Here is a 27,005-nt window from a genome sequence, read left to right on the forward strand (position 1 = left end):
AATATATCCAAAATACTGCTTTTACACTCTGTCAATAAAGTCCACGGTGGGTCGCTCAGCAGCCGCACGCGGCCAGCGGCTCCTGCAAATTGGACAATGCAGCCGCGGGCCGCGGGGCCGGGGGTCGCCGGCCGCCCTCAGGGCCGCGAGCGCCGCCTCAGCGCTCGCCCAGGGCCGCGCCCTCACCGCGGCGCCGGGAAGGTGAGCTCCGCGAGGGACTCCCGGCCGGCGGCCCGCGAAACCGGCTGCCGGCGGTGGTGGGCGCGCGGCGAGCGGCTAGTGAATGTCGCGGTCATTGAGAACCCGCGGGAGGAGCCCCGTGGGAGGCCGAGTGGCGGGACGGGAGACGGCCAGTCGGGGAGCGGCCGGCGGCCACGGCCGGCGGGACCCGGCCACCTGGACCCGCGGCGTCCCCTGGTCTCGTCCCGGGCGGCGGGCCGCGGGAGCCGTGCCCGCCCCCTCACCCCCCGCGCCGCCGCGGCCGCCGAGCCCCGGAAGCGGGCGGGGATTTCCTGTGCCCGCCCCGCCGCGCCCGCCGGGCCGCCGTCTCCGCCTGTCGCCGGCTCCGCGGCCGCCGGCTCCTAGAGGCGCAGGCGGAGGGGAGGGGCGGGCGGCGCCCAGGAGGGAGGCACCGGGCCGCAGGCCAAGCCGACGGCGGTGAGTGGGGACGGGCGGCGAGAGTCGAGGCTGGAGGGAGGGACGCCCGGCTTCCTGGGGCGGCGGTGGGGGCCCGGCCACCCGTGGGGGCGGGGAGGAAAATTGACGCGGCTTCTGGGTCGCTGACATGTTTGCCCGCTGTCGCCCAGGTTCCCTAGTACTCATCGTCGCTGTCAGCGCTGCGGGTCCCCGCAGCTGTCACTCGCGCACAGGTTACCCCACGGCCCCTTTCTCGTCACTTGCTCGTGCCCCAGTTCACGGGAAACCTGCTTTCTGACCTCGCTCCCCCGGCTCCAGCTCTGCCTCTCTCGGATACTCTGAAATCTGACCCTCTCCAGGGGCACAGTGACAAGAAGGAGGGAAGATGCCACCTTACTCCGAAGCAGGCGCCCATCGTGCCCACGCCCCGCCTGGGCAGGGGCCAGGCTTCTCTGACGGAGCAGCCACTTGTCCCTGTGCCCTTGGGCTACTCATTTCAATACCATGGCCCTTTCTCTGTCCAGCAGCACTGGCTGCAAAAACTAACTTCTGCAGGTGCCTGCCGCCCCCCCCCCCCCCCAGTATGTGAGGAAAAGGAGGAAATGGAAGCCCTAGAGCCGGACTCCAGTAGCCTGGGATCATCCTGCTACCAGGAGAAAGCAGGTTAGGCTGACCCCTTAACTGCCCAGGTGCTTCCTCTGAGAGAGCAAACATCTTAGGAGATGCAGGCTGAGGACAAATATCTCCCCCCTCCCTCCTGCGCTGAGATTTTTTTGCCAGCACTTCTGAAGGTTTTTCTGTCAGTGGTCTGGAGAGGCTCACAGCTGGCCCAGTGGGCTCTGCAGAGAGAGGCCTCCCATCAAGGGACTCTGTGTTGGGGAGGCGGAGAAAAGGGCTTGAGACAGGTGTCCAGATAGGTAGCTAGAGGTAAAGTCCTGAGGGAGGATTCGTGAAGGGAGCTAGAGAAAAAGGAAGACCTCTGCTGAAGAGGAGAATTGGTGCCCTGTATGTTCAAAGTGAAGCGAATACAGGGGCCGGAATTCAGAGGAGGGACTAAAATGGAAGTTGCCCTTTCTTGCTTTACTGGGAATTTTCCTTTTTTATAAGTCTCTGAAAAGGAGACCTGAACTGGGAATTAGTCCAGGATGCTCCCATGGGGCCCTGGGGCATCTTTGGACTTCTGAGATGAAAGGGGAATTTGTTCCCTTTCTGTGCATTGGGCTTAGGCTTCCCACCTACTTCTTTTGTCAAAGAGAAATGGCAAGAAAATAAACAACTTGATATCTTTCATTACCCATCCTGGGCTCCTGGTGTCTTGCAAATGTTATTGGTTGGATGTGAGGGAGCCAGAATAGTTACCAAGTTTCTGCTAAAAAGAAAGGGACTCTGTGCAGTTTCGTAGACTGTTTCTCTGCTATAGGGAGCAAGGCCCCTATCACAACACAAGTGGGACCTGTCCTGCTTTCAAGATGTCCAGAGAGAAGAAGAGCCTACAAACCTGGTCCTGTGCACTGCCGGATTATTATGAAGAATTAAAAAAAATCTAACCTAAATCTCTTCTCTTGCTATCAGAAGAAGAGATCTGGCCCTGGCTGATGTGGTTCACTTGGTTGGAATGTCATCCTGTACACCAAAAGGTTCAGGGTTTGATTCCTAGTCAGGACACATACCTAGTTGCAGGTTCAATCGCAGGTTGGGGCACATACAGGAAAGCAACTGATCCATGTTATTCTCTCACATGATCGATGTTTCTCTCACATCAATGTTTCTCCCTCTCTCTCTCTCCCTCTCCCTTCCCCCCTCCCTCTCTCTTTCTCTCTTTCTCCACCCTCCTTCTCCCTGTTTCTAAAATCAATAAGCATGTCCTCTGGTGGGGATTTAAAAAAAAGAAGAAGAAGAGATCTGTTTAGAGATAGAAAACATTTCTCTTTCTATTCATTGATAGTGTCATTCATAATCCTTCTTCCTTGACCAACACAAAACTATGTCCATTATTTTTAACTCTTCCCCAATGGCCATATTTCCCATTCTTTCCTTCACTTGCTTTGTTTTTTTCTGATAGAAACAAAAGTACTCTAGACACAAATACACACTTTGGCTGGAACTTTTACCTAGAGTAATCATTCTAAACTAATCGATAAGAATGGAATTTGGAGCAAAAAGTCTTATAAGTTGTTATATCCATTTTTGTTGGATGCAAGTCTGTGTGCATTTCTTCCTGCATGTTTCCAGATTGCTTACTTTGCTGTATTTTCAGTGGTTGGAATTAATGGATAGCTTTTGAATTTCCAAGATTGTTCCTTTATTTATTTTTTTAAATGAAGTTCTTCCAGCCTTCACGGATATTCTATTTCTAACATGAGGTTCCAAAAATAACTATTAGTGACTTTGCTTTGTAGCACCTGTTCATTTCTTAGTTCTTCCAAGAAGCTTGGCTCAGGCTCAGTCAATTGGAATATATCAGGCTTTTAAAGTTCATCTCCCATATAGCTCCTCTTATCCAGTTTTATCTTTTATCTCTTGGCTGTTCTCCCTAACTCCCTTAGAAATAGCAACCCTTTCCATTTTCGTGAGAACAGCTGATATGAATTTGTTCCAGGTCACAATTTGGGTTCGCAGCAAAAATGCTTTCAGAACAGACAGCATCCCTGGGAACAGGATGGGAGTCGATGAATGTCCAGCTGGATGGAGCAGAGCCCCAGGTGGAAAGGGGAAGCCAACAAGAGGGGCCATGGAGAATGGCACCAGGGCCACTGGAACACCTGTGCTGTAACCTTGAAGAGCCACAGTCCCTTCAGGAAAAGGGTGAGAGCCTGGAGGGTGTGTGTGTGGGAAGCACAGTGCAAAGAGTAGCCAAGTAGAGTTAAAAATCCCCAAATTGTCATGGACTGAACAGCATAATCAATATCACAACTAGTCCATTCTTCCTGGGCCCTGGTCACAAGAATAGAACGAGCTCCTGGATTCTGCAACCCACAAACTGGGTTTCTCTGGTTTCTTGCATAACCACTCCCTCCACATGCTGCAAGTGCATTTTACTGGTTTTGGATGTGGGAGACTAAGGAAGTGACAGCAACACTGATTACTGTTGAAGAACACACCCAGTAAGATGCACTTTACAAGATGAAAATTACATTCAAATAATATAAATTCACACCACAGCTAGTCCAGAAGAGATGGATGACAGAAAAGCTCTACTAAAAACCACTTAATACCCTTACAGAACATTTTGAGCAAAGGTCTCTTCTACTCTATGTCTGTATTTGAGTTTTACCAATGGGCATAGATATAGAAAAAGTGTGACCCCTAAGCCCCTCTGAAAGGGGGCCCAGGCTCTTATGGGGAAAGGATGAATGTACACCTCTAATGGTTCCTTTCTGTCCTCACCAGCTCAGTCGGCTCCCTGGGCTCCTGCCATTCCCCAGGAGGGGAGCACTGGAGATTGGGAGATGGCAGCTGCACTTCTTGCAGCCGGATCACAGGTGGGCTGTGTGCTTCCTTGGCCTCTCCCAGGGTCTCATCACTGGGGCCTTTCTATAGCCTCAGCATCATCCCACTGATGTGTTGTTTCACATGATCACTAATAGTATGTTCATTTAATTTAATAGATTCTCTCCCTTTCCCAGAGACTGAAAATACCCTTTAAAAAAATGAATGGAGGCATAACAAGAAGAGGGGAATTCCTAGAATTTAGATATTGCTTTTTAATAGATAGCTGTGCTATCCACAGGGAGATTTTAAGAACGCTTCATTGAATATCCTTTAAGAAATAAATTTGTAAAGATTAGGAAAAGAGAACCTGAAGGAAGCTTGGAAAAACATTAAGTGGACAAGACTGGGTGGAAGATGGGGCACTTATGGAAACGGGCAGGAAGAGATTAAGCCACTTGTATAAGGCCATAATGCTAGTAAATGGCAGAGGTAGGAGTTATTTGGCTCCAGAATCTGGACTCCTAAACACATACTATGCTGCCTCAGAAGATAAGGATATGGCACGATGGCAGGGGTAGGGGGAGAATGTTTTATCTACATCATTTTGTGCTGATAGATAGAAAAGGAATGGTCAAGTGGAGGAAGGAGGACATAGTATACAATTTCTTCGATGGAAATAAGGCCAGTGAGGAGAGACTGGGCAGATACCTATAGTTAAACAGAGGGAGCAATGAGTTCCCAGTGTGTCCAACCTCTTCTGGTCCCACTTGGGAAACTCTTCTAGAGACACTATCCTTAGTCACTCACTGACCATCACCTTTACCCCCCTCTCATTTCCCCTTCACCAAAACTGGGTGCCCTACCCAGGGACCTCTGGGCAATTCTTTTTCTAGATCTCTTGCCTTCTCTCTTCTACTACCCCAGCCTTTTATATTGAGATCACATTTTCCTTAAGGAACAGCTGGTGACAGATGATGTTACATTTTGTTTCAGGGCCTGGTAACCATCAAGGATGTGTCACTGTGCTTTTCTCAGGAGGAGTGGCGGAGCCTGGACCCTTCTCAGACAGACTTTTATGGAGAATATGTCATGCAGGAAAACTGTGGCATAGTGGTCTCTCTAAGTAAGCATGACCTTCCCCAGCCACTAAAAGATTGTACTCTAGGAGAATGGAGCCATGTGCTCCAGTGCTGTTGGATAGTGTCTATCTAGGGTTCTTTCCTTGTCAGGGAATCTGTCTATCCTTCTACCAGAGAAAGAGCACTAGGGCCAAGCCAAAGAGAATGGAAATGAGGTATCATTTTTAAAAACAATGACAAAGTAATGCTAAATCATGGAGAAGAGAACTTTAGGCTCTTCTTGGTTGGGAATTGGCACTTCTACAAAGCAGAGAGAAGGACATCTAAGAGATGGAACTGAGTCCTTGGAAACTCAGAAACCACCTAGGGAAAGATGGGAGAGTGTTGGGGGGCAGGGAGGAGCCAGCTGTATTAGAGCTAAATAAATGAAGTTATGATCAGAAAGGACTCTTGGGCTGGAAGTATTTGAAATATAAGTAGAAGAGAACACAGGCATTGGGGAAGAGTTTGTGATTTTCTAGAAAAAGAAGAGTGACTTAAATGGGAGGGGATGAGGAAGGAGAAGGTGTATCTGGCTTTCTTTTATCTAGTGTTCTAAGGGAAAATATTGGAAACAGGTTTTTTTTTTCAGAAGTATAGAATGACCATTGTACTAACCGACATCCCTATTTTCCGTTCCTGTGGGCAGGATTTCCAATTCCCAAGCTGGACATGCTTTCTCAGCTAGAAGGAGGGGAAGAACAATGGGTCCCTGACCCGCAGGACTTAGAGGAGAGGGACATCCTGAGGGTAACATATACAGGTAAGAACCTAATGTAGACTTTCAGGCATGGCCTTCACCCTTCTTGGAATGTCATCATTATGTGTCCCTCTAATCCCTCCTCTGCCTCAGAGAGTTGTAGAGTCAAAAGGTTTAGAGATCTTCTTCAAAAGCAAGACAGTATATAGAGAATGGTTTAGAAGGCAGGCCCTGGAGCCAAACTTTGTGGATTTGAATTCAGGATCTTAGAAAAGTAATTAACCTCTCTTTGGGTTCCTCATCTGTAAATTATTGTGAGATTTAAATATGTTAACATAGTAGAACAGTATCAGGTACATAATAAACACTAAGTGAACATTAGTAGTTGTTGTGACTGTTGGTGGCTTCAACTTCCCACCTGCAGAAAGGCCTTCCACAGTGTCTCTCGTATTGCTGACAGGTGGCCAGCCAGCCAGTGATGAATGCAGCACATCCCTTAACTCTCTCCTTTTATGCTTTGGCAGGAAGATGGTAACTAACAGTAAAATCAGTGAATAAATAATAGTAATAAATAAATAATCACAATAGCATAGACCATTTACTAAGTGCTTACTATGTGCAGGTACTGTGCTAACTATCTTATCATTATTTCCATTTTACAGAAGAAGAAGTGAAAGCTAACAGAAATTAAGTAGGAAAGCTGAGATTCAAAATTAGGTAGTCTATCTCCTAAGCCTAGGCTTCTAACTTCTACACCTCTTGCACTGTCTTGTACAACATTAAAATCTGTTCTCTCAGCCCTTTTTGGGTGAGGTTTAGGCCCTAACAGACATCATACAACCTCGCCTGTGATGGGTCCTGAGGGTACTCTCTGGTGACTCCCCTCCTGGGGTGGGTATTTTCCCTTCTCCACAGGAGATGGAAGTGAGCATGAGGGGGATACTCCTGAATTAGAAGCAGAACCTCCCAGAATGTTGTCTAGTGTATCTGAAGATACTGTTCTCTGGAACCCAGAGCAGGAGGAGAGCTGGGATTCTATGCCCAGAAGCTCCAGAGAAATGCTCCTGGGCCCACCTTTTCTTCAGGAAGATAGCTTCTCAAGCCTTCTGTGTAGCACCGAGATGGATTCCCTGTTAAGACCACACACATGCCCCCAGTGTGGGAAACAGTTTGTGTGGGGCTCCCACCTTGCCAGGCACCAACAAACTCACACTGGGGAGAGGCCCTACAGCTGCCTCAAGTGTGAGAAAAGCTTTGGGCGAAGACATCACCTGATCCGGCACCAGAAAACCCACCTACATGACAAGCCCAGCAGGTGCTCTGAGTGTGGCAAGAATTTCCGATGCAACTCCCATCTGGCCAGCCACCAGAGAGTGCATGCAGAAGGCAAGTCCTGCAAAGGGCAAGAAGCTGGAGAGAGCCCTGGAGCGAGGAAACGGCAGCGCACCCCACCAGTGCCAAAGTGTCATGTGTGCACTGAGTGTGGGAAGAGCTTTGGCCGACGGCACCACCTGGTGAGACACTGGCTGACCCATACTGGGGAGAAGCCCTTCCATTGCCCTCGCTGTGAGAAGAGCTTTGGCCGTAAACATCACCTGGACAGGCACCTGCTGACCCACCAGGGACAAAGTCCCCGGAGCAGCTGGGACAGAGGGACATCTGTCTTTTGAATTCTGTTTCTGCTGTAGCTGTGGTCACATCTATCAGCTGGTGCTACCAGGAGTCTTTGCCAGAGCTTCCCCTTTTCTACCCCCAATGGCCAGGATCATGAGCCTTGGCCTTATCCCTAGAAAGATGCGGTTTCAGCATTGGCCAGAGCATTTTTCACCAGTTCTGTGAAATACCACATAAAATAAGAGTTCTTTGGGCAAAACTTTTGGGAAACGATGATTACTACATGGGTTGATATTCAGCCTGAGCCTGTTCTCAAGGGTACAGTGGTACCAGCGGTTTATGGCTGAGGTCAATTCTGACTGATTGGAGCCTATGCCATACCAGTTGTTAAATACTTTGAGTATCACCATTGTGTACTATAACTGTTATATTCTCATATTCTCTCTACACACACACACACACACACACGGAGACCATGTTGGCATAGTAAAAGCTCTGAAAATTTATGCAGTAGAACAAATTGTTAAGTCTCTTAATGCAGCGTTTCCTAAATGTATTTGACCTCAGTATTCTTTCTGTCTCACATCCCACAGAACTGGTGACTCCATGAAACACTCTGGTGAACACTGGGTTAGAGTTATGAGGAAACAGGAAAGAGCCCCCCTTTTTTATCCAAATGAAAACTGAGGGGCAGGTCTAATTCCTATGTGGGTCCATCACCTTTACTCCAATCATCTGAATATACATCCACACATCACCCCCACCTGCTGAAAAATAGAAACAATAACCTTTTCACCCCTTATTCCTACTCCCTTTATCCTGCACATACTACATATATCCAGCTGAGATCATAATATCATGCTAAGAGATGGACCTTACACTCCCAAGTAATCCAGACTCACACAGAAGAAAAACTATCCCCTTGGACAGTTCCCTCTTCTCTTGACTGTGTCTTTGTGTGTCTATGTGTATCTATGTGCAGGGTCTTTGAAGAGAGCATGCAAAGTGCAAACTGTAAAAGCTAGATTTTCTAGGGGCAGTGTTCTGGTGATGAGGGTAGTGGGAATTGTATGGGGTTTTTGTTTTGTTTCAAGATAGGAAGTAAGCTGAGTGATTAAGGGAGCCCTAGTGGAAAGGGTTAAGTGGTGGGTAATGTGGGAGTTGAGGTATAAAGCCTTCTTGAATGTCACTGAGATCAAGACAACTGGATATATATGTTTAGGTCTGAATCTCTGGGCCACAGATTCTTTTTGCCTGGGTAGAGAGTTAAAGAAACATCCTCAGTGAGGTGAGCTGTTTCTTGTTGATTTCAAGCAAGATGCATATAGAAGCTTTGTGCTGAGTGGGTGTTTTTGTGTGTGTGTGTGTGTGTTTTGTATGTGTGTGTGTCTTGTTTTAATTACTGGGAAATTAGGGCAGGAATCACAGTGCTTACAGGTTGTTGTCAATACTCTTGTTTGATCTTGATTGCCTCATCAAGGGGACAGAGTTATTCTTGAGGATCTTATTCTCCTAGGAACAGGACTTTAGGGGAAATGACTGTGGTTTAGCTTTTCAGCTGATGCAGGGTAATGAGCTTTCCAGTTGGTTTTCCTCACAGTTCTGGGAAGGTGTCCACACTAAGACTCTTTAACTCCAGGACTTGCGTAAGTATCCTAGCATCTGTTAGTTGATGAGTTGGTCATTGTTTCTCTTTATTGATGTGTTAATACCAGTCTTACAATTTAAAAATTATCTTGTATGTAAGAGCAGTTTGGGGTTAGGAAGGGAGAGGAGCAAAGAGGATGAAAGTCAATATTTTCTCTTTAATGCTTAGATTCTGGTTCTTCCTTAACTCACTTATTTTTCAACCACGATTGGTGGAATTAACCGGAGAGGTAAGAAGGAAGCGAGCTGCAACAGTCTAGTTTAATGACTGTCCCATTTGCTTAGGAAAAGTGGGGTGAGCCCTGGACCCAAATGGAGCTGAAAATAGGGTCATTTTGCTGAATGGGCTTCTTTAGAGTGGATATGACTTGATCAACTCAGTTCTTGCCTTCTGCTGCTCAGAGCAGCCTTCCTTCTTTGCTTGGAATATACTTCTCTCGCTTATGTTCATATGAATAGAGCAAAATGGTCAGCCCTTTGTAAGGCAGCCTTGTCCTAGGTCCTCAGAGACAGGAGTGCTTTAGGATCAGTATTAGGAGATGCCCCAAGGAACAGGAAAGTATTGCATTCCAGGTAAAACTGAACTCTGCCATTTCTTTTACCCTCTCACTATGCCTCATTCATTCATGCAAATCAGCTTTATTAAGCAATGGTTCAGAGCCTCTTTTGGATCACAGACTCTTTTGAGAATCTGATAAAAACCAGGAAGTCATTTTTGAAAAATATATACATTTTTTCATATACTCCATTTTTCATACATTTTTCATACATTTAGCAGGTTCAGAGCCTACCCATGGAATCACTTAAACTGGGGCCAAAGAAAGGATATATATATTTGTGTCAAGAATTACAAGGCAAGGGCCACTAAATATTTTAAGGACTAAGATACCAGAGGCAGAAGGGTGTAAGAATCGTCTGGTGTATAGTGACTAGAACGATATTGCTTACGATCTACTCTATTTTTTTTTAAAGATATGGTATGCTAACAAATCCAGCTCCTCACAAACTTCTTTTAAAGTCTTGTAGGAGGTGACTCCCCCTACTATCGGATCACACTCTTAATAACCAGATGTTAACCTCCAGCCTTTGATCTGTTTAGTAATTGTAAGAATAGAAAGTGAAGCCCCTAAAGTGCAGGTGCAGTCATAGTACTCAACTGAAAGGCATCATGGAGTCTTAAGGGCCTTCTGCAGAAGGGGCATCCCTTTAGGTCATTTCTGGTGCCACTGTCTTTACCTCAGTCCAACACCACTTCCTTTATTTCCTAAAATAAGCAACAGCCATCAGATGGCGAATAGACTTGAATGATTTTTCCCATAGGAAATCATCCTCAAACTCCCGTTTTGCCTCCCAACTCCCTCTGCCACATGTCTACCCTACCCACTTTAAATAAAAAATGTCTCTGTGTTCTCTCTGGGCAAAATGTAAAAAAGAGAAGTCCCACGTAAGGAACCTGTCACCTTTTCCCCTCTGTGGTGCCTCTATTCAAGGCCCAAGTGTCTCCCCTTTTCATCCCATCAAAGCTCTGTAAAGAATCCCTTACACAGGAGAATGTGACCCAAAGTGTTAGCTTTGCTCAGCTCTGTTTACATTTTAAGCATTAGTTCTGATATCTGATAGTCAAACTGGGAGGAAAAGCTTTTCTGTTAAAATGATACGCCTTTAGGGAGCTGAAGGGGTGATAATTTGGGACAAAATCCTTCCCTTTCCAGCACTCCTACAATCAAACCACTGTTACCTATTTCCATCAAGGGTGAGCCCTGACACAGAACCATATGTGCCAGAAGATAGGTTCTTCCCATCTCTATTTGGATGGTGTGAGTGGAGCTGGGCAATAACAGAAAAGTGAAATCTATTCTCTTAGACCCCTTAGAGATCCTGAGCTGACAAAATTTCTTTCTTTAGAGTGCTCTACTAGGCCTGGGGTCTCAAAATGTGTGTTCTTTGGACCAGCAGCATCAACATCACCTGGGAACTTGTTTTAGAAATACAAATTCTCAGGCTCCACCCCAGACAAACTGAATTAGAAACTTGGGGGGGGGGGGGGGAGGGCAGGCAGCAGCAATCAGTCTTTTAACCTGTCTTCCTGCATCTCTGAGTATGCTAATGTTTGAGGACCTCTGGCTCAGAGATTCAAATTCCATTTCAGTCAGTGGCACCTCACCCTCTTCAAATGGGGAGAGAGGGGATCCTTATACCTGTTGTCAGATTGATTTTCTGCAACCTCTCTAGGCTAGTTGCTTTACAGTTCTGTTCCTCTTGAGTCCCAAGGTCTTCCCCCAATGTTCAGTCAATGAAAGGATTGGGTCAATCACCAATTTCAGAAACTGGTGGAGCAACTACCAAGCTGCTTTGATGGATTGGGGCTGGAGCTTCTGAATGGGCACTGAGGATTTGTGTGTCTAGAAATCTGAAAGGACAAAAAGGAGCAGACACATCAAAGAGAGGAGATCCAATATACAGCTGAAAAATGAACATCAAAGGAAATGGTCCTCCTCTGCTAGTTATCTGGTCCTTTTCAAGGCCTAATAGTTGCCCTGGAGGCAGGCAGGGTGAGCATTCAGCACAGAGGTAAGGAGTAAAGCCAACTGTTCCAAGCCCTTAAGAACCCACATTTTCTAACTTCACAATGAATTGGAGAACAGTAAGGTGCTGTGCAAGGAATTTCTAACCATGATTTGGCCTATCATATGGGCAAGGGTGGCAGGAACATCAGGGAACTCCCAGGACACAAGAGGGAACCAGGCTCATTTAGTAAGGTGTGACTCACATGAGATTGGTACCAGACTCTTTACTAGGTAGAGGTTGTAACCAACTAAGTCACGGCACCTATGTCAAAAACGCATTATCCTACTTTGAAGATTGTCCAATTCAGGCTTTGGGAAGGGATCGTTACCTCCTCCAGCTCCTCTCCTAGGCACACTTGTGAGGACAGACTGAAATGAAAGTTGGAAACCCACCACTCCCTGTGGGGATCTCCAGGGCCAAAAGCTTAGAGTGAACCTAAGTTTCTTAGGGGGAGGTGATCAGCCCCTCTCCCCTAAGGCAAAAAATCTTGGCTACTGTTTTCTTTGGCTCCAGACTTCAGGCTTTCTCCCTCTTTCCCTTTCTGTCACCACCTCCATTTTCCCAATAAGAGTGGCACCTCACCACTCATAAGAGCAGCTTTTTCTCCACTCTTAACTCCCATGTCTCTTTTTCTGTTTGGTTTGGTTTGGTATTTTGTTTTGTCTGGGAAATACCACACCTTCTTGAGGGTGTTTGTTCTTCCTAATTCTTGCCCTCCTTCTATCATAGTTCCTCTCTCTTACCCAGTTTCTTTTCTTTCAGTCTTAAGCCTACTAAGCAGGGTCCATTTCTTATACTTCTCACTTTCTTTTCTCAAATTCCTGGCTTGGCTATAGCAGCTCAGCTGCCATCTTACCACTCTACACCTCTCTCTCTCTCATATCCTGGCTTGTCCAAAGTTGTTGGTACTGTCAAATGCAGGCCCTTTACTCCATTCCCCACAGGTTCGTCTTCCCTTGATGTAGCTTCCAAAGTGGCTTTCTACTTTTCACTATTTTGATTTACTCAGCCCCTTACTGTCTCTCCTGTCTCTTGTGATCACAGTTCCTGTACTCAGCATATTCCTCAGCCGAGTCCTCCCCTGCCGCCACTTTCCTGCCACGCCTCATGACACTGTGCTCCAAGGTGCTCTTTTCCAGGAAGGTTTGGGGGTATTTGCCCACTTGCCATCCAGCCCAACTGCTCCGTGCCTGCCAGATTTCTAGCAATTGTCTGACTTAATTCCCTCTGATGGACTCTGAACTTCCCACAGATTACTCAGCAGGGGACCTTTGTCTGTATCCTTAGGGATCTATAATATGCTCCTTAAGGTCCCTTTCCATTGAATAAAGGATGTATTGGCTGTGTCACTGATTTCCTCTGTTGGTCCTCTCTTCTCTCTACTCCTCACCCCATTCTCAGCTCTTCAGTCCTGATTAAAAAACAAGCTGCAACAGAGTGGGGACACAAAACAGCTCTGGTGGAAGTTGCGCAACCATGCTTGAGCCCCTTCATGGCCCCTCCTGAAATGTAAACCCTCAAGATGCTACAAGTTAGGCCTCTCTGCCTCCCTCCTGAAATCCTAGCTCCCAGATGTCACTCTGCAGTCATCTGGGGACTCAACTCATCCTGGAGACTGGAGTAGCAGAACACTGAACAGGGCTAGGCCTAGGGTAAGTCCAGGTCAGGTAAGGGCCTAGGGAGCAAATTTAAGGAAGCCCTTGGTATGAGGGTTATTAAAGTGTCATCTCTCCTTTTGGGAGACCCTTAGAGTGCTGAGCCCCTAGACACTTAGGCTGCTGAGTTCATGGTAGCAACTGCAAATTGACCCCCTAGGCAAATTCATAATAATTGGTGATTTGGTGGGAGCCAGAAGAGGTGCACACAGATGGGGTTAGGCAAGAACCAGGTCCACCAGATGCATTCACTTTTGAGGGTAAAGAGGTCAGGCATCTGGCAGGTTATTAAGAATACAGAGTAAGAAATAGTGTGGGAGAAAATATGGAAAACTGGCACTGGGGAAACCACTAGCCTTTGACCCACTGACATGGCCTTGCAGCCCTGGAGCTTCACTAGGGCAGGGAGAGGGAACCAACTGGCAGGCCTTGACGCAACCCAAAGGCTTGTGTCATGGGAGATGCCTTGAAGAGCTTCAAACCTACTGTTCAGGCGCTGCTTTTCCTCTGCAGCTTTCCCAACACCAGCCAGACAATTTTGCCACCTGCCTCCATGCTTCATATATTTTCCTGTTTTCTTGCAGTTCATTCTCACTCCCTGCTAGTCACTTTGGAGTAAAACTTTTGACTAGTCTGGTCTTTCTCCTAACTAAAAAGGGGAGGAGGGAAGGAATTGATAAAAAGGGGAGGAGAAACACTGCTGTGGCTGTTCATGGACATACCTGTTCTCTTAGCCAGCTCCAGTGGACAGTTGAAGGCCTGACTTCCTTCTTACTGTCAGAGCAGTGCTTTTCCCAGGCTCATCCACAGCCTCATGCTGACACTCCCCCCCCGTCTTCAGTTTCTCTCTTCCAAGTCCTTTCCTGACATGGTACCCCTATATTAATTATCTTCCTGTTCTTGCTAGGCACTTAGGTTTTGGCTGGAGTGACCTCCAGCCCAACCAGGCAGCCTTGCCGTGTTAGAATTCCCTAGAGGAACAGAAAGGAGAGCTCTATTGCTTTGAGAACACTGACAAATGGAAATGTTCACATGTTCCAAAAATACCTCCCCCCAATGTGTTTGAGAACATCCTCCCCTGAAAGAAACCACTAAATCATTAAAACACTCAGTGTAGAAATGAATTCTAAACTTCTGACCTTTACCTCCATAAAAAAGATGTCCCATAGAGTTAATGAGTAGATGGTGAGGTCCCATTCAACGTCTATAACTGTAGTGAAGAGCGCACTGGATTTGCAGTTAAAAGACAATTTCTAAATTGTACATTTTCTAAACATTAGCTTTTTCACTTAAGATCTAAGAGACTGAGGTGAAGGTAAAATGAAATAATGCATGCAAAACTATGAGCCACCTTATAAGTGAAATAGCTATAATTGACAATTATGTGGAAACTTCTTCCTCATTTTTGAGCAAGTCACAATTTATATGATTCTAAAAACAAATACAAAAAAAGATATAGTAGAGTATCATTTCTGTGCCTCCTCTGCAATTCCCATCACCTTCCCCTCACAATAGAGAACCAGTTTTATGTGTATTCTTCCAGTTTCTTTATACAATTACAAAGACATACATTTTCCTTCATTGGGATACTCGTCTTGATTTTTTTTTCACTTAATGTACCTTGGGGAGCTTGTCATAACAATACATAGAGAATCTCCCTCTTTTTACAACTGCATGCTATTTTACTGGATGGAAGTTTCACACTTGAACCAATCTCCTCATGATATTTAGATGATTTTCTTTTCGTTGTTGTTACTGCAATGCTGCACTAAATACCTTGAACATAAGTCTTTTCACCAGTGCACTAATATCTAAGATAAATTTCTAAGTGTGGTTCTGCTGGGACAAAGAATATCTGCATTTGCAATTTGGAAAGCAAATTCCCTCTACTGGGGTGGTGGAGATCTATACTCCCACTAACACTCTATGAGTGCCTGTTTCCACAGACTCACAATGGAGTAGGTTCTCAAACATTTTGGATTAAAATGCTAACTTACTGTTTTAATAGGCATTTCTGTTATGGGTAAAATTTCACATTTTTCATATTTTTAAAGGCCATTTGTATATCTCTGAACTTTTTTCAATAACCATTGAATATTTGATGCTAGAGAGCATCTAAGGTTCACTACAACTCTAAAGTCCAACAATTTTCTGATCATTGCACTAGGCAATTGAGATAAAAGAGAAGCAAAGAATTGAGGTCATGGATATTCCATTTGCTCTGACTAAAGTTAAATACCCAAATATGCCACTAGACTGTGAACAACGAAAAGTGGGAATTATGTTTTATCCATCTTTATTCCCAGCAAAGGGCCCAGCATTTTGCAGACACTTAAATCATAGTGAACACTAGTGATGAGATTAGCTATTCTTGGGAATTCCTTTCACAGAAGAACCCAGCTAGGATTAGGATCTAGATAATCTGGATAGCCTGCCAATGAGTTAAGGTTATTTCTTCTGTTTCATCAGAGTGCAGCCACCCTAAAGCTTATTAATGAAATATAATCTCAAATATCCATTGTTAGCTATATAAGGTCAGGGTCTGATATTTAATAAATTTGGCAAGTTTACTAGTGAATGAAGTTTGCTTAAATGAAGAAATTGTGATACAAACAGAAGTGTGATGATTCTTAGGAAATCTAGAAGACTATTTGTTGCCAGTGTTTTCTTTCCTATTTTAGGGGAAAAGACTTTCTAATTCTAGATTGTCTGGTTCTTTAGGTAAAAACATCCGGGACTATAAAGGGGCAATACATGTGGCTATCATAAAGGCATTTGATTAAGCTTGTTCTAATTGTGTTTCTCACTGCCTCTTTTCAGATGGCTTCCTACTCTTTATATATATATAGATATATTTCAATTACAATACAATTCAATATTATTTTATAATAGTTTCAGGTGCATAGCATAGTGGTTAGATATTTATATAATTTATGAAGTGATCCCCCTGATAAGTCTAGTACCCACCTGGCACCATACAGTTATTACAGTATTATTTACTGTATTCCCTAGGCTGTACTCCACGTCTCCGTGACTATTTTATAACTACCAATTTGCACTTCTTAATGTCTTCAGATGGCTCTCTATTCTGATTCTGCTTGCTGCCTTCTGCCACTCACAGACAACTTAAGAGCACAATAAATCTAATTACAGCAGGGGAAATTTTTAAAGTTCAAATCATCTATGGAAAGATACACTGCAAGCATTTTGCTGTTACTCAGCTTTGCTTAAAACAGTGATTCTCTTTTACGGGTGCAGAGGGTAAATATAGCATCACTTAAGGTTTTTTGTTGTTTTAAATACACATACTCGGTTCCTCCTTGTAGAAGATATCAGACTCCCCTGGGAAAAGCTTGGTCAGGCATACTCTGCAAAAGCTCTCCTGGTTGTTCTAACATTTTTTCCACCTCCCATCTTCACTTTCACCTCTTTTCAAGAATAAAAAGCACCTCCCAGGTGCTTCCCTTTTCCCCATTCCTTTGGCTTTAGCTGGAAACATCGTTTCCCTTCCTAGCAACCTTAGAGTATCCTGCAACCTTGGAGTATTGGGATGATGCTCCAATGAACTGAGCTACCCTGCCAGGGCTCCCTAGGAATCATTTCTGTGTCCTGTCATGGCATATGGCATGAGAACTACTCCCATGCTGTCTTAACTCCTGCATTCAGAATTAAAAGGAATCATACTTTTGTTCCATATTTGATATACAGTGCTCAATACATGTTTTTTAAGAAAAGCAAAAGAACTATTCATTATCTAACCTCCTCTATCTCTGTATATTTCTGATATGCATTCTGTAAATCTTTTTATTTTTTATGTACCTCTGGAATAAAACAGCTCTGACCACCAACACAGGCATCAAGCTAGGATGAACTAAGGACTATACATCTGCTTTGCCCCTGACTGATATAAGAGCAACACCATCAATCAGGTGTCTCCTTGCCCGTTGCCCGGGGGTCATTTTGTAAATCTTACTAGTTTACTCTCTAGGAGTTGGTATTTTCCCAGTTGATAATTCCCTTAATGAATTTTGTCAATCAAAGTTTATGTGATATTTAAGTCCTTCTTATCATATTACTGACACTTAAAATCACCTAAAATCATCCTAGTTCAATCCCAACTTTTTTTTTTTTTTTTACAGAGAAGGAAACCAAGACCATGAATGGTTAAGTAATAATTCAGCCAAGGTCAGAGTCACAGAACTTTGACTAGAATCCTGGTCTCATTAAGTGCTGTTCCAGAGTTTTCTGCCATAGCATGTTATCATTCCATCAATAATTATTTATACTCATTTAACTCTCAGTGATGAGCACCTACCGTGCCAAGCCTTGTGCTAGATGCTTCCCACACTCTCATTTGAGGATTAATATATAAAACATTTTTAAGATTATCAAGTCAGGGCAAAAACTAGAAAGCCATTACACTCAATTCCGTTTCCCTAAAAGGAATTTCAGGTAAGAACACTTTTGATCAGTGGGACCACTCAACTTAAAGGCCATCTTCTCTTGCCCCAATGATGTCACCACTTCTCTCCTTACATGCCCTCTCCCCCAAACTCAATTTGGATTTGCTAGGGTATCTAACATTAACTCAACACTTCTGTCTAATCCCATGAAGTTGCTGGTTTTCTCTTAACGATTTTCTTCTTTTCTTCTGAAAGGCATTTTCCTGGGTCCTGTAGCAGGAAGAGAATCTCAATTCCTTTTTCTCTCTTCCCCACAAGGCCTCGCCTCAACCACCCTGCACCACGCCCCCAAGTGGACAAAGTGGAAACAGACACAATATGGTGATTTGAAAGGTCTCGTCAGTAGTTTGTCCATTTCAACGAGTGAGAGCTGCTCTGATTGGAGCGTTATGGGGAAAGGCATCTGTGCCAGAAGGAAGGCAAGTTGCTCCTACACTAAGGATTCCCGGTTGCATTGCAAGGGCTTTCAAATTTAGTAGAAGCCTTTGCGCGAGCAGCCCTGGAGGCTGACCTCAGGACGGTCCGTTTTATCGGCTTCTCAGGGTCATGCTTCTTCTCTTCCCTTGGCCTATTCTCATCTCGGGCCCGAGGCCTGTCTTCCTTCTTGGTCCGTCCTCTCCCCTCGTCCATCACCTTGGCCTTCGTTTCCTCCTTGGCTCTAGAGCGCCCCGGGTCCCGGGCCCTGGACCTTAGCCTCTTCACGGAGCTCTGCGCCCTCGCGTTCCGGCGCCACACTTCCCTGGCCTTCTTGGCCGCCTTGCGCCGCGCGCAGCGCCTCCGCGGGCTCCGCGGCACCGCTGGGCTCCGCCGCCAGGCCCGCGCGCCCTCCGCCAGCCTCGGGCGTCCCGGCTTTCTCTTGGGCTTCGGAGCCTTCCAGACCCTGAAATAGCCGGAGGCGTTGGTGCCGCTGACCCTGAGGAGTGCGCCCCTAGTTTCAGACTTGGGCGCTTCGCCCCAGTGGCGGCGGCACTTCCTGCGCACTTGGTAGCCCGCATTTCCCAGCTCCTTCTTGAGCGTGGCCATAGTCAGCCCTTCGTGCGAGGCGATGGCTCCGAGCAGCAGCTGGGACACTTTGAGCACGGAGAGCGGGCTCCGCCTCTGCGGTGCCCCGAGGGGTTTTGGCGTGGGCTGCGGGGTTTTAACTTCAGCGCCTTGCGATTCGCCACTGGGCTTGGCCGCCTTAGCCACGGCCCCGGTCGCCTCGGCCACGGCCCGGGTCGCCGCAGCCATGGTCCCGCTCCGCCTCCACGCGGCCGCGGGCTTTGGGTCTCAGCTACCGAGGAATGAGCTCGGGCTGTGGCCGCGCGGCCACGTCACAAAGGCGGCCCGCGGAGAGCTTCAGTCCTCGCAGGGGCGGTCGGCTCACTCCCCCGGAGGGGCCTTTTTAAATTTTAATAACGTACATTTCCTAATGGGTCTAAACCAGTCCAGATCTTCCACGCCGGCGCGCTTGGAAGAATCACCTTGATAATCCTCCGGGTTTTGTTTCCTGCTCTTACGCTCACACTTCCCATTGATCCTGATCTCGACCCCTTTTTGAAGGTCACTAGTTTTCTGTCAAAAATAGCGCACACCATCTACCCACATTTCCCTAAGGTAAGAGACACTGTTCTCAACTATTCAGAACAAGTCACATGATGCCTTTAAAAAGTGAATGTGGTAGATAGTCTGTAAAACACAGTCCGTCCTAGAAACGCCCACTTTTAGGTCCCTTCGGTTAGGTAGCTGCAGTGGTGTCCCCCTGACTCTCCACAGAGCAAGGAACCACTGTGGTACCCACACCTAGGAAGTTCAGATGCCTCCTTCCCTTAGATTGGAACAATCAGAATCCAAAGAGCCTAAGAACACCGGTCTAATCATTACTCTTCGAGCAGACTTTGTGCTTATCTCCCTCCACTCCCCTCTTCTTGGGCTGCCCACCCCCTTTCTCTGCCCAGATAAATCCTGCTCGTCCTTCAAACTCTGGATAAATCATTTCTTCACTGAAGCCTCATCAGACTTTCAGTCAAATGATTTTTCTCCTCTTAACTACCACAATTACTTTTACAATCCTATACTGCTTTTTCCTTTATTTTAAATTAATTTGGTATTAGAGGGTACAATGTGCTACAATATTTTTTAAAAGAAAAAACAACCACCCTGGGCTTGGAACTGGAAAACATGGATGCACATTCTAGTTCTTTAACAGCTATATGACATTGATAAATCCCTTCATATCTTTGGATCTGACTTCTTTAAAAAATAAAAAGCCAGTAATCCTTCCCTACCAACATCACATAAAGGTTCAGAGGAGGTGACGGTAGATGACAAAAGACATACAATTGTTTTATTCTGACTGTTTATGTCCTTCCAACTAAATAAAAAGGTGCCTGAGAGCCAGATAGTTTTTGAATTTCTATGTCCAATCCTGCACCTAACACCCTTTCATCATACGTATCAGGCACTTGATCGAGTCTGCTTAAACTCCTCCCTGGTGAGGAGGCTTTCTCTGGACTCCCTGGAAAGTCAGTAGAAAGGAACAGGATGAATTTCAGAGGGTTGGAAATGAAGGCAGCTACTTGCTCAAGGACCTCTTATTTTGGACACCGTTTAACTGGGAAGAGCTCCAAGAGTTATTCAGGAAATACTTCAAACTGCAAAGTATATCATACTTTCCCAGAGGACATTCACATATGCACACAGTCCACTGTGGCAATTTCTCCCAGGAATCAAAGTCCTAGGAAGTAGTTTAGACCTGCACTTCTTAAACATTAATGTGCACTTCATAAGTGTAAATTCTAATAATTGGTTCTGGGATGGGGCCAGAAGTTATACTTTTTAACAAACTCCCAGGTGGTTCCATCTGGTTAAAATACAAGTGTGGGGGTTGGGGTGGGGGTTGGGGGGGCAGTGGAGTAGACAATGAGAAGGGAAGTGGCAGGAGATGAGACTGGAAAGGAGGCATAGGGCTGAGGTGTGAAGGACAGATACCATAATAATGACAAATCTGTAAGTGGTCACACAGCAGTAAGTGGTAAAGTTTGGATTCAAACCTAAGTCTATTTAGTTCTAAGGCCTGAGTTCTTAACTACAATGCTGTGCTTGGTTTCCCTTTCTCCAAGATTAACCCCCCCCCCCACACACACACACACCCCTTACATATCTCATTATAGAGCAGGGGAAGCTCAAAATCATGAGTATCTACAAGCATTCACTGTACCTTCTCCCAGTGTTTCAATGAGGGCAGAGTACTGTGAACCTGAGGATCTCCAAGGGCAGGGGACTAACACATCAGCACATGGACAGTGCACCCTGGAAGAGTTGCCAGATGGAGAGGCAGAGCCACAAGGAGCAGGATTTCTCCTATTTGTGTAGTCTCTTGGTCTGGTTATGCTTCCTGGTTGCATAGGCTAGTGGCCACAGGATGGGGCAACCACCAGAGGAGAAAAGAGACAAAACTGTATGCTTTGAGAGTAGGAGGAACGTAAGGGAAGTCTGACCTTCAAATCAGCTGATCCCAGGTTGGCTGCACACAGTGGAATCATCATGAAAGACAAGAACCAAGTCAAACAACCACGTTTATTAATACCCCTGTGATTATAAAGGGGGCCAATTAGAAACCTTTGGGAGAGCCTGAAAAGAAAGAAAAAGAAATATATGAAAAACACATCAAAAACACCTATGGCCAAAAAAGGGCAAACATTTTCATTTATACATAATCATTTATTTCTATATAGATTTCTGTATAAATATTCTGTAAGTAATAGAGGAGTAACAAAAATGAGAGGTAGGAAACAAATGCCCACTACCATTCAGCTGGCTCAGAGGACAGGAAAGCCAGCTGACTGACATTTTCCATAGCACCCATCCCTCAGAGTTCTTTTCTTCCTCTTCAGAATAAATCTGCTTGCCAGCCCTCTTCTGACACCCCAAAAGGAAAAAATACTGCAGAAAAAACACAATTTCTTTAGGAAAAGGGTCAGTACAACCCAAGCTCCAGAAAGACAACTATCCCTTCCAGTTTGAATGGTCTCTGATTATAAACCAGAAGTAACCACCTAGAGAGGACATCCCCCTCTGGTGAGAAAGAGCAACAGCTCTTAATTTCTGGACACCTTGTGGGCTGAGGGTGGGGTGGGGGTGGAGGGAGGATACCAGGGAATAATGTCTAGCTTCAACCCTCCTGCTTCAAGTTCCAGAGCAAGATTGTTTTGTTCTCAGTTGGTAACCAGATTCTTCCTCTGGGCCTCTATGAGGTTGCTAGAGGAACTTGGTTGACTTAGAGAACAAGCAACCTTTAATTACCATATTAAAATTTAAGAACATCAGAGATTTCAATTAATCTCACTCCCTCATTCAAGTTATACAGCTCTAACTTCACCAAGGATAACTCCATGCCAGAACACAGCAAAAATTAGTAGCACACTCTGATCTAACTTCAATCTGTAACTCACTGCCCCTCTCTAATCCACAGGCCTGGAATTCCATGGCGTTAGGTCTTTCTGACTCAATTATCTTTCAGTGATTCAATTTACCTCCCCCCAAATGAAAAACAGAAACATGTTCAACAATCCATTACAACTCCCCCACTGACCTTAAACTGCTAGGTTGGGGTTTTTTTCCCGAAAGGGAACTTTTCTTCTCATTTTGTTTTATATTCTAAGACCCCTTTCCCCTCCTGAACTACTATGTGCCTTCCACTTTAATGCAAATGACCCCAAAATAGTTATTTGAGCAAATAAGCTCACTAGTACTCTCAGGGCTTTGGGGAAGACTACAGTGGTTCATAAAAAGGAGTGTAAAAATAAAATAACAAGATTCCCTTGCCCTAGCCGGTTTTGCTCAGTGGTTAGAGCATTGGCCTGTGGACTGAAGGGTCTCGGGTTCGATTTCCATCAAGCGCATGTACCTTGGTTGCAGGCTCTATCCTGGCCCCAAACCAGTCTCTCTCTTTCTCTCTCTCTCTCTCCCTTCCACTCTCTGTGAAAAAATATCCTCGGTGAGGATTAAAAAAAAAATTCCTTAAAAGCATGGAGATAGTCTGGCAATTGGGCATTCATCCTTTTACTCTTTAGCACAATTTTTCAGAATTGAGTTCAGAGAATCTAGATTCAGGTAAATCTCTCAGCAATTAGCCTGAAAATATCTTTGATGAAGCAATAGCAATTATCATTTTATGAAATCTCAATCCTTGAGTACCCTTCTTTTTAACATTCTATGTGGCAAATGGGAAGTATACATAAAGCATTTCAGCTATGTGCTGAAGTTTAGAGGTTGTCTCAAAGAAAAGCTTTTTGCAATTATTTGAGTTGCAAGTTGAATTAGCGACTTTTTCATGAAACATCATTTTTACTTGAAAGAACAACTGACACAAGAACAATAGTTATTCAAAATTAGGTATTTGCCAAACATTCTCAAAAATGAACAAAGTGACTGCAATTTCATATAAACAACTGACAGGATTTATTACTAATGGTAAAATCCAGTCTTTAAGCAAAAAATAAAATTTTATAAGACCTGTATCAGCTAAAATAAGTTTGACATCTTCTCAACACTTTCTGTTGAGATCAGTAGTGATATTAACAATTATGATTTTTAGATAGTGCATAGTGAAATGCGTCAGGTTGTGGAAGATCTGCCTAACTCAATGAACTAATATTTTCCAAATGGCCAATGCATTGCAATTTTATAATGCAAGTTTACAAAATTATGTATGGGTGAAAGATTCATTCAAACTGCAAGAGAGACAATTAGTTTTTAATATTACAGGGTATGAAAAGTTCATTGATATGGTCTCAGATTTCACATTACAACTAACCTTTAAGAAACTACCACTTGGCCCAGCTGGGCGTGGCTCAGCGGTTAAGCGTCGACGTAGGATCCAGGCGATCAGGGTTCGATTCCCAGTCAGGGCACATGCCCCGGTTGTGGGCTGCAGCCAATCAATGACTCTCTCATCATTGATGTTCTCTCTCCCTCTCCTTTCCTCTCTCTGAAATCAATAAAGATATATTTAAAAAGAAAGAAAGAAAGAAAGAAAGAAAGAAAGAAAGAAAGAAAGAAAGAAAGAAGAAAGAAAGAAAGAAAGAAAGAAAGAAAGAGAAAGAAACTACCACTTGTAGTTTCAGTGTAGTATCAACAAGGAATATCCACAATTACCTAAAAAGTCTACTAAAATACTTCTCCCCTTTCCAACATTATCTGTGTGAGGCTCAGTTTTCTTCATATACTTTAAACATGACAACATATTCAGCCTTCAGTAATTATCCATTCCTAAGGATAAATAAGAGAATTTACACTGGAGTAAAACACTATGAACGAATGTAGTGTTTTCAGCTCTTCAGCATTGTATTTGTTCTTACAGGGCACAAGAGAGTTCACAGTGGGAAAAGTGTCTATAAATGTGATTGATATAGAAAGTCCTTCAGCATAAGTTCTACCCTCACTGTACACATAAAAATTCACACTTTGGAGAAACCCTATGAATGCCATGATTATGGAAAAATCTTCAGGAAGCACTCACATTTGATATGCACACGAGGACTCACATGAGAGAAAACCCTATTATTGTAATCAATAGGGAAAAATCCTTCAGAAGAAGTGTTTCCCTTACTGTGCACAACCAAATAAAAAAACGGAATTCAGTGACTTTGGAAAGCCTTCAGTGTTACTTCACCACCCCTTAGGAAACATGACCACAAATCATACCAGAGAAAAGCCCCATGAATGTAATCAGTATAGAAAATCCTGCTGCTGTAGTTTTTCTCTTCCTAGGAATAAGAGAGTACTCAGTGGGGAGAATCCCTATGAACACAATGAGTGCTGAAAGACATTTATTTATTGCTCTTTCATCTGTTAGGCAACAAAACGCAACTCACACTGGACAGAAATCCTATGAATGTAGCCAACGTGTATGGGGCAATTTCTCTCTCCTTAGGTAACAGAGATAAATACTTTAAGTGTCACCAATGTGAATGAACCTCCCATTTTGCACAAGATAAATCACACAACAGAAGCACACAAGGAATGTGAATCCCTCTTCTTTTACATTGGAGAAAATTCCTTTAATGTTATTAGCAGGGCCAGCTTCATGAGCATGTGACTGATGCAGTCACACAGGGCTCCATCCTTGAAGCTTAATACTTAGGTTGTCATCTTAAACTTTTTAATAATCTTATTGTTGAGTTTGTGTTTTTGAAGTATTGTGAAGAAGCCTGTGCTGGAAGCCTGGAAGCTCATGCATAGTTCTGCCTCCTGCCGCCTGACCGCCTCCTCGGGACAGGTTCTATATATCAGTATACACAAGAGCTCTTCTTGTATGTATTATATTATTTTTACAGCTAAGTATTATACAAAAAGTCTCCTTTGATACTAGCATACACAAATATGCCAAGAAGAGATTCAGTCTTCTCTACAAATCCTTAAAGAAATAAATCCATGGACCTGTGGACCTAGGCTAGAAATCTAGATTATTTATCAATATTACAATCACAAGCCAGCTACAAACTTAACAGATTAAAAAGCTAACTTTACAGAGCACTTAAATTGATTCAGAAGTTATATTCTTTTTTAAAATTTAAATTTAATTTTAATTTATCTTTATTGTTGAAATTATTACAGGTTTCCCATTCCCCCCCCCCCCCCCCAATTGACTCTCTCCACCTCTCTCCTACCCCCTCCCCAGGCCTTCACCACGTTATTGTCTGTGTCATGGTTATGCAGATATGCATATGACTTCTTTGGTTAATCTTTTCCCACCCTCCACCCCCCTTCCCTCTTCCTTCTGAAATATGATCGTCTGTTGCATGTGTCAATGTCTCTGGATTTATTTAGTTTGTCAGGTTCTTTTGTTCATTAGCTTCTTCTTAAAGAGAACCCTTCAACATTTCATGTAGTACTAGTCTGGTGGTGATGAACTCCTTTAGCTTTTCCTTGTCTGAGAAGCTCTTTATCTCACCTTCAGTTCTAAATGATAGCTTTGCTGGGTAGAGTAATCTTGGTTGTAGGTTCTTGTTTTTCATCACTTTGAATATTTCTTGCCACTCCCTTCTGGCCTGCAAGGTTTCTGTTGAGAAATCAGCTGACAGTCGCATGGGTGCTCCCTTGTAGGTAACTAATTGCTTTTCTCTTGCTGCTTTTAAGATTCTCTCTTTGTCTTTAACCTTTGGCATTTTAATTATGATGTGTCTTGCTGCGGGCCTCTTTGGGTTCCTCTTGTTTGGTACCCTCTGTGCTTCCTGGACTTGTAAGTCTATTTCTTTCCCCAAGGTAGGGGAAGTTTTCTGTAATTATTTTTTCAAATAGGTTTTCAATTTCTTGCTCTCTTTCTTCTCCTTCTGTCACCCCAATAATATAAATGTTGGGCTGCTTGAAGTTGTCCCAGAGACTCCTTACACTATCATCATATTTCTGGGTTTTTTGCTTTTTGCTCTTCTGGTTGGGTGTTTTCTGTTTCCTCATATTCCAAATTGCTGATTTGATTCTCAGTGTCCTCTACTCTACTGTTGGTTCCCTGTAAATTATTCTTCATTTCAGTTTGTTGGTCTCACTTGTTTTCTTAATAGTCTTACTAATATCCTTGAGCATCCTTATAACCATAATTCTGAACTCTCTATCTGTTAGCTTGCTTGGTTCCATTTCATTTTGTTCCTTTTCTAGAGATTTCTTCTGTTCTTTCCTTTGTGACATGTTTCTTTGCCTCCACATTTAGGCTGCTTCCAGGTGTTTGTTTCTATGTATTAGGTAGAGCTGCTATATCTCCTGGAATTTGTAGAGTGGCTTTGTGTAGTAGGTATCCTGTTGGTCCAGTGGCTCTGCCTCCCCAGTCAACTGAGCTGGGCCTTCTAGGTGCTCCCCTGTGTGGGCTGTGTGCACTGTCCTGTTGTAGTTGAGACTTGGTTGCTATTGGCGTCACTGGGAGGAATTGACCCCCAGGCCAATTGGCTATGAGAACCAGCTGCAACTACAGCCAAAGAGCTGCTGTACTGGAGACACTCCTATGGAGCAGGATTTACTTCAGTGGAGCTTTGGTGTTCACCAAGTACGCCCTTTGAGTGTGTCACTGGTGGATATGGTAGGGTTGTAATCCAGCGTGGTCGGGTCTGACCAGCATGTGCACTTTCTCTGGGGCCTCCTGGTAGGTGCAAAGTCAGCCTCTGCCAGTGCCTTGCCCAGGGCCACCAAGCATGAGCTG

The 27,005-nt window shown here is 44.5% G+C and overlaps 2 protein-coding genes and 1 pseudogene across 2 annotated transcripts; 1 reads left to right on the plus strand and 2 right to left on the minus strand.

Annotated features, from left to right (window-relative positions):
• Positions 1-612: 612 nt before the first annotated feature.
• Positions 613-10,386, plus strand: ZNF641 (zinc finger protein 641). Its single transcript, XM_087814694.1, has 7 exons — positions 613-657; positions 807-869; positions 3,236-3,441; positions 4,027-4,118; positions 5,062-5,191; positions 5,836-5,949; positions 6,802-10,386. The coding sequence occupies exons 3-7, from the start codon at positions 3,261-3,263 to the stop codon at positions 7,554-7,556; spliced, it is 1,272 nt and encodes a 423-aa protein (XP_087670820.1). The 5' UTR covers positions 613-657; positions 807-869; positions 3,236-3,260; the 3' UTR covers positions 7,557-10,386.
• A 6,795-nt stretch (positions 10,387-17,181) lies between these two features.
• On the minus strand, positions 17,182-17,326 carry LOC148093870 (small nucleolar RNA SNORA48; annotated as a pseudogene).
• Positions 17,327-18,268: 942 nt separating this feature from the next.
• Positions 18,269-19,063, minus strand: H1-7 (H1.7 linker histone). The gene has a single exon (XM_087813771.1). The coding sequence runs from the start codon at positions 19,061-19,063 to the stop codon at positions 18,269-18,271; it is 795 nt and encodes a 264-aa protein (XP_087669897.1).
• Between the last annotated feature and the right edge of the window lie 7,942 nt (positions 19,064-27,005).

The sequence above is a fragment of the Miniopterus natalensis genome, chromosome 2 (genome assembly GCF_054644295.1).
Source record: "Miniopterus natalensis isolate mMinNat1 chromosome 2, mMinNat1.hap1, whole genome shotgun sequence".
Classification (NCBI taxonomy): domain Eukaryota; kingdom Metazoa; phylum Chordata; class Mammalia; order Chiroptera; family Miniopteridae; genus Miniopterus; species Miniopterus natalensis.

What these genes read in the sequence shown, in the direction of transcription:
- ZNF641 (XM_087814694.1), top strand. Translation starts at nt 3,261, where the DNA reads ATGCTTTCAGAACAGACAGCATCCCTGGGAACAGGATGGGAGTCGATG. An exon ending in TGGCATAGTGGTCTCTCTAA is followed by an intron (nt 5,192 to 5,835) that starts GTAAGCATGACC and finishes TCCTGTGGGCAG; the next exon opens with GATTTCCAATTCCCAAGCTG. An exon ending in CCTGAGGGTAACATATACAG is followed by an intron (nt 5,950 to 6,801) that starts GTAAGAACCTAA and finishes CCTTCTCCACAG; the next exon opens with GAGATGGAAGTGAGCATGAG.
- H1-7 (XM_087813771.1), bottom strand. Translation starts at nt 19,063, where the DNA reads ATGGCTGCGGCGACCCGGGCCGTGGCCGAGGCGACCGGGGCCGTGGCT.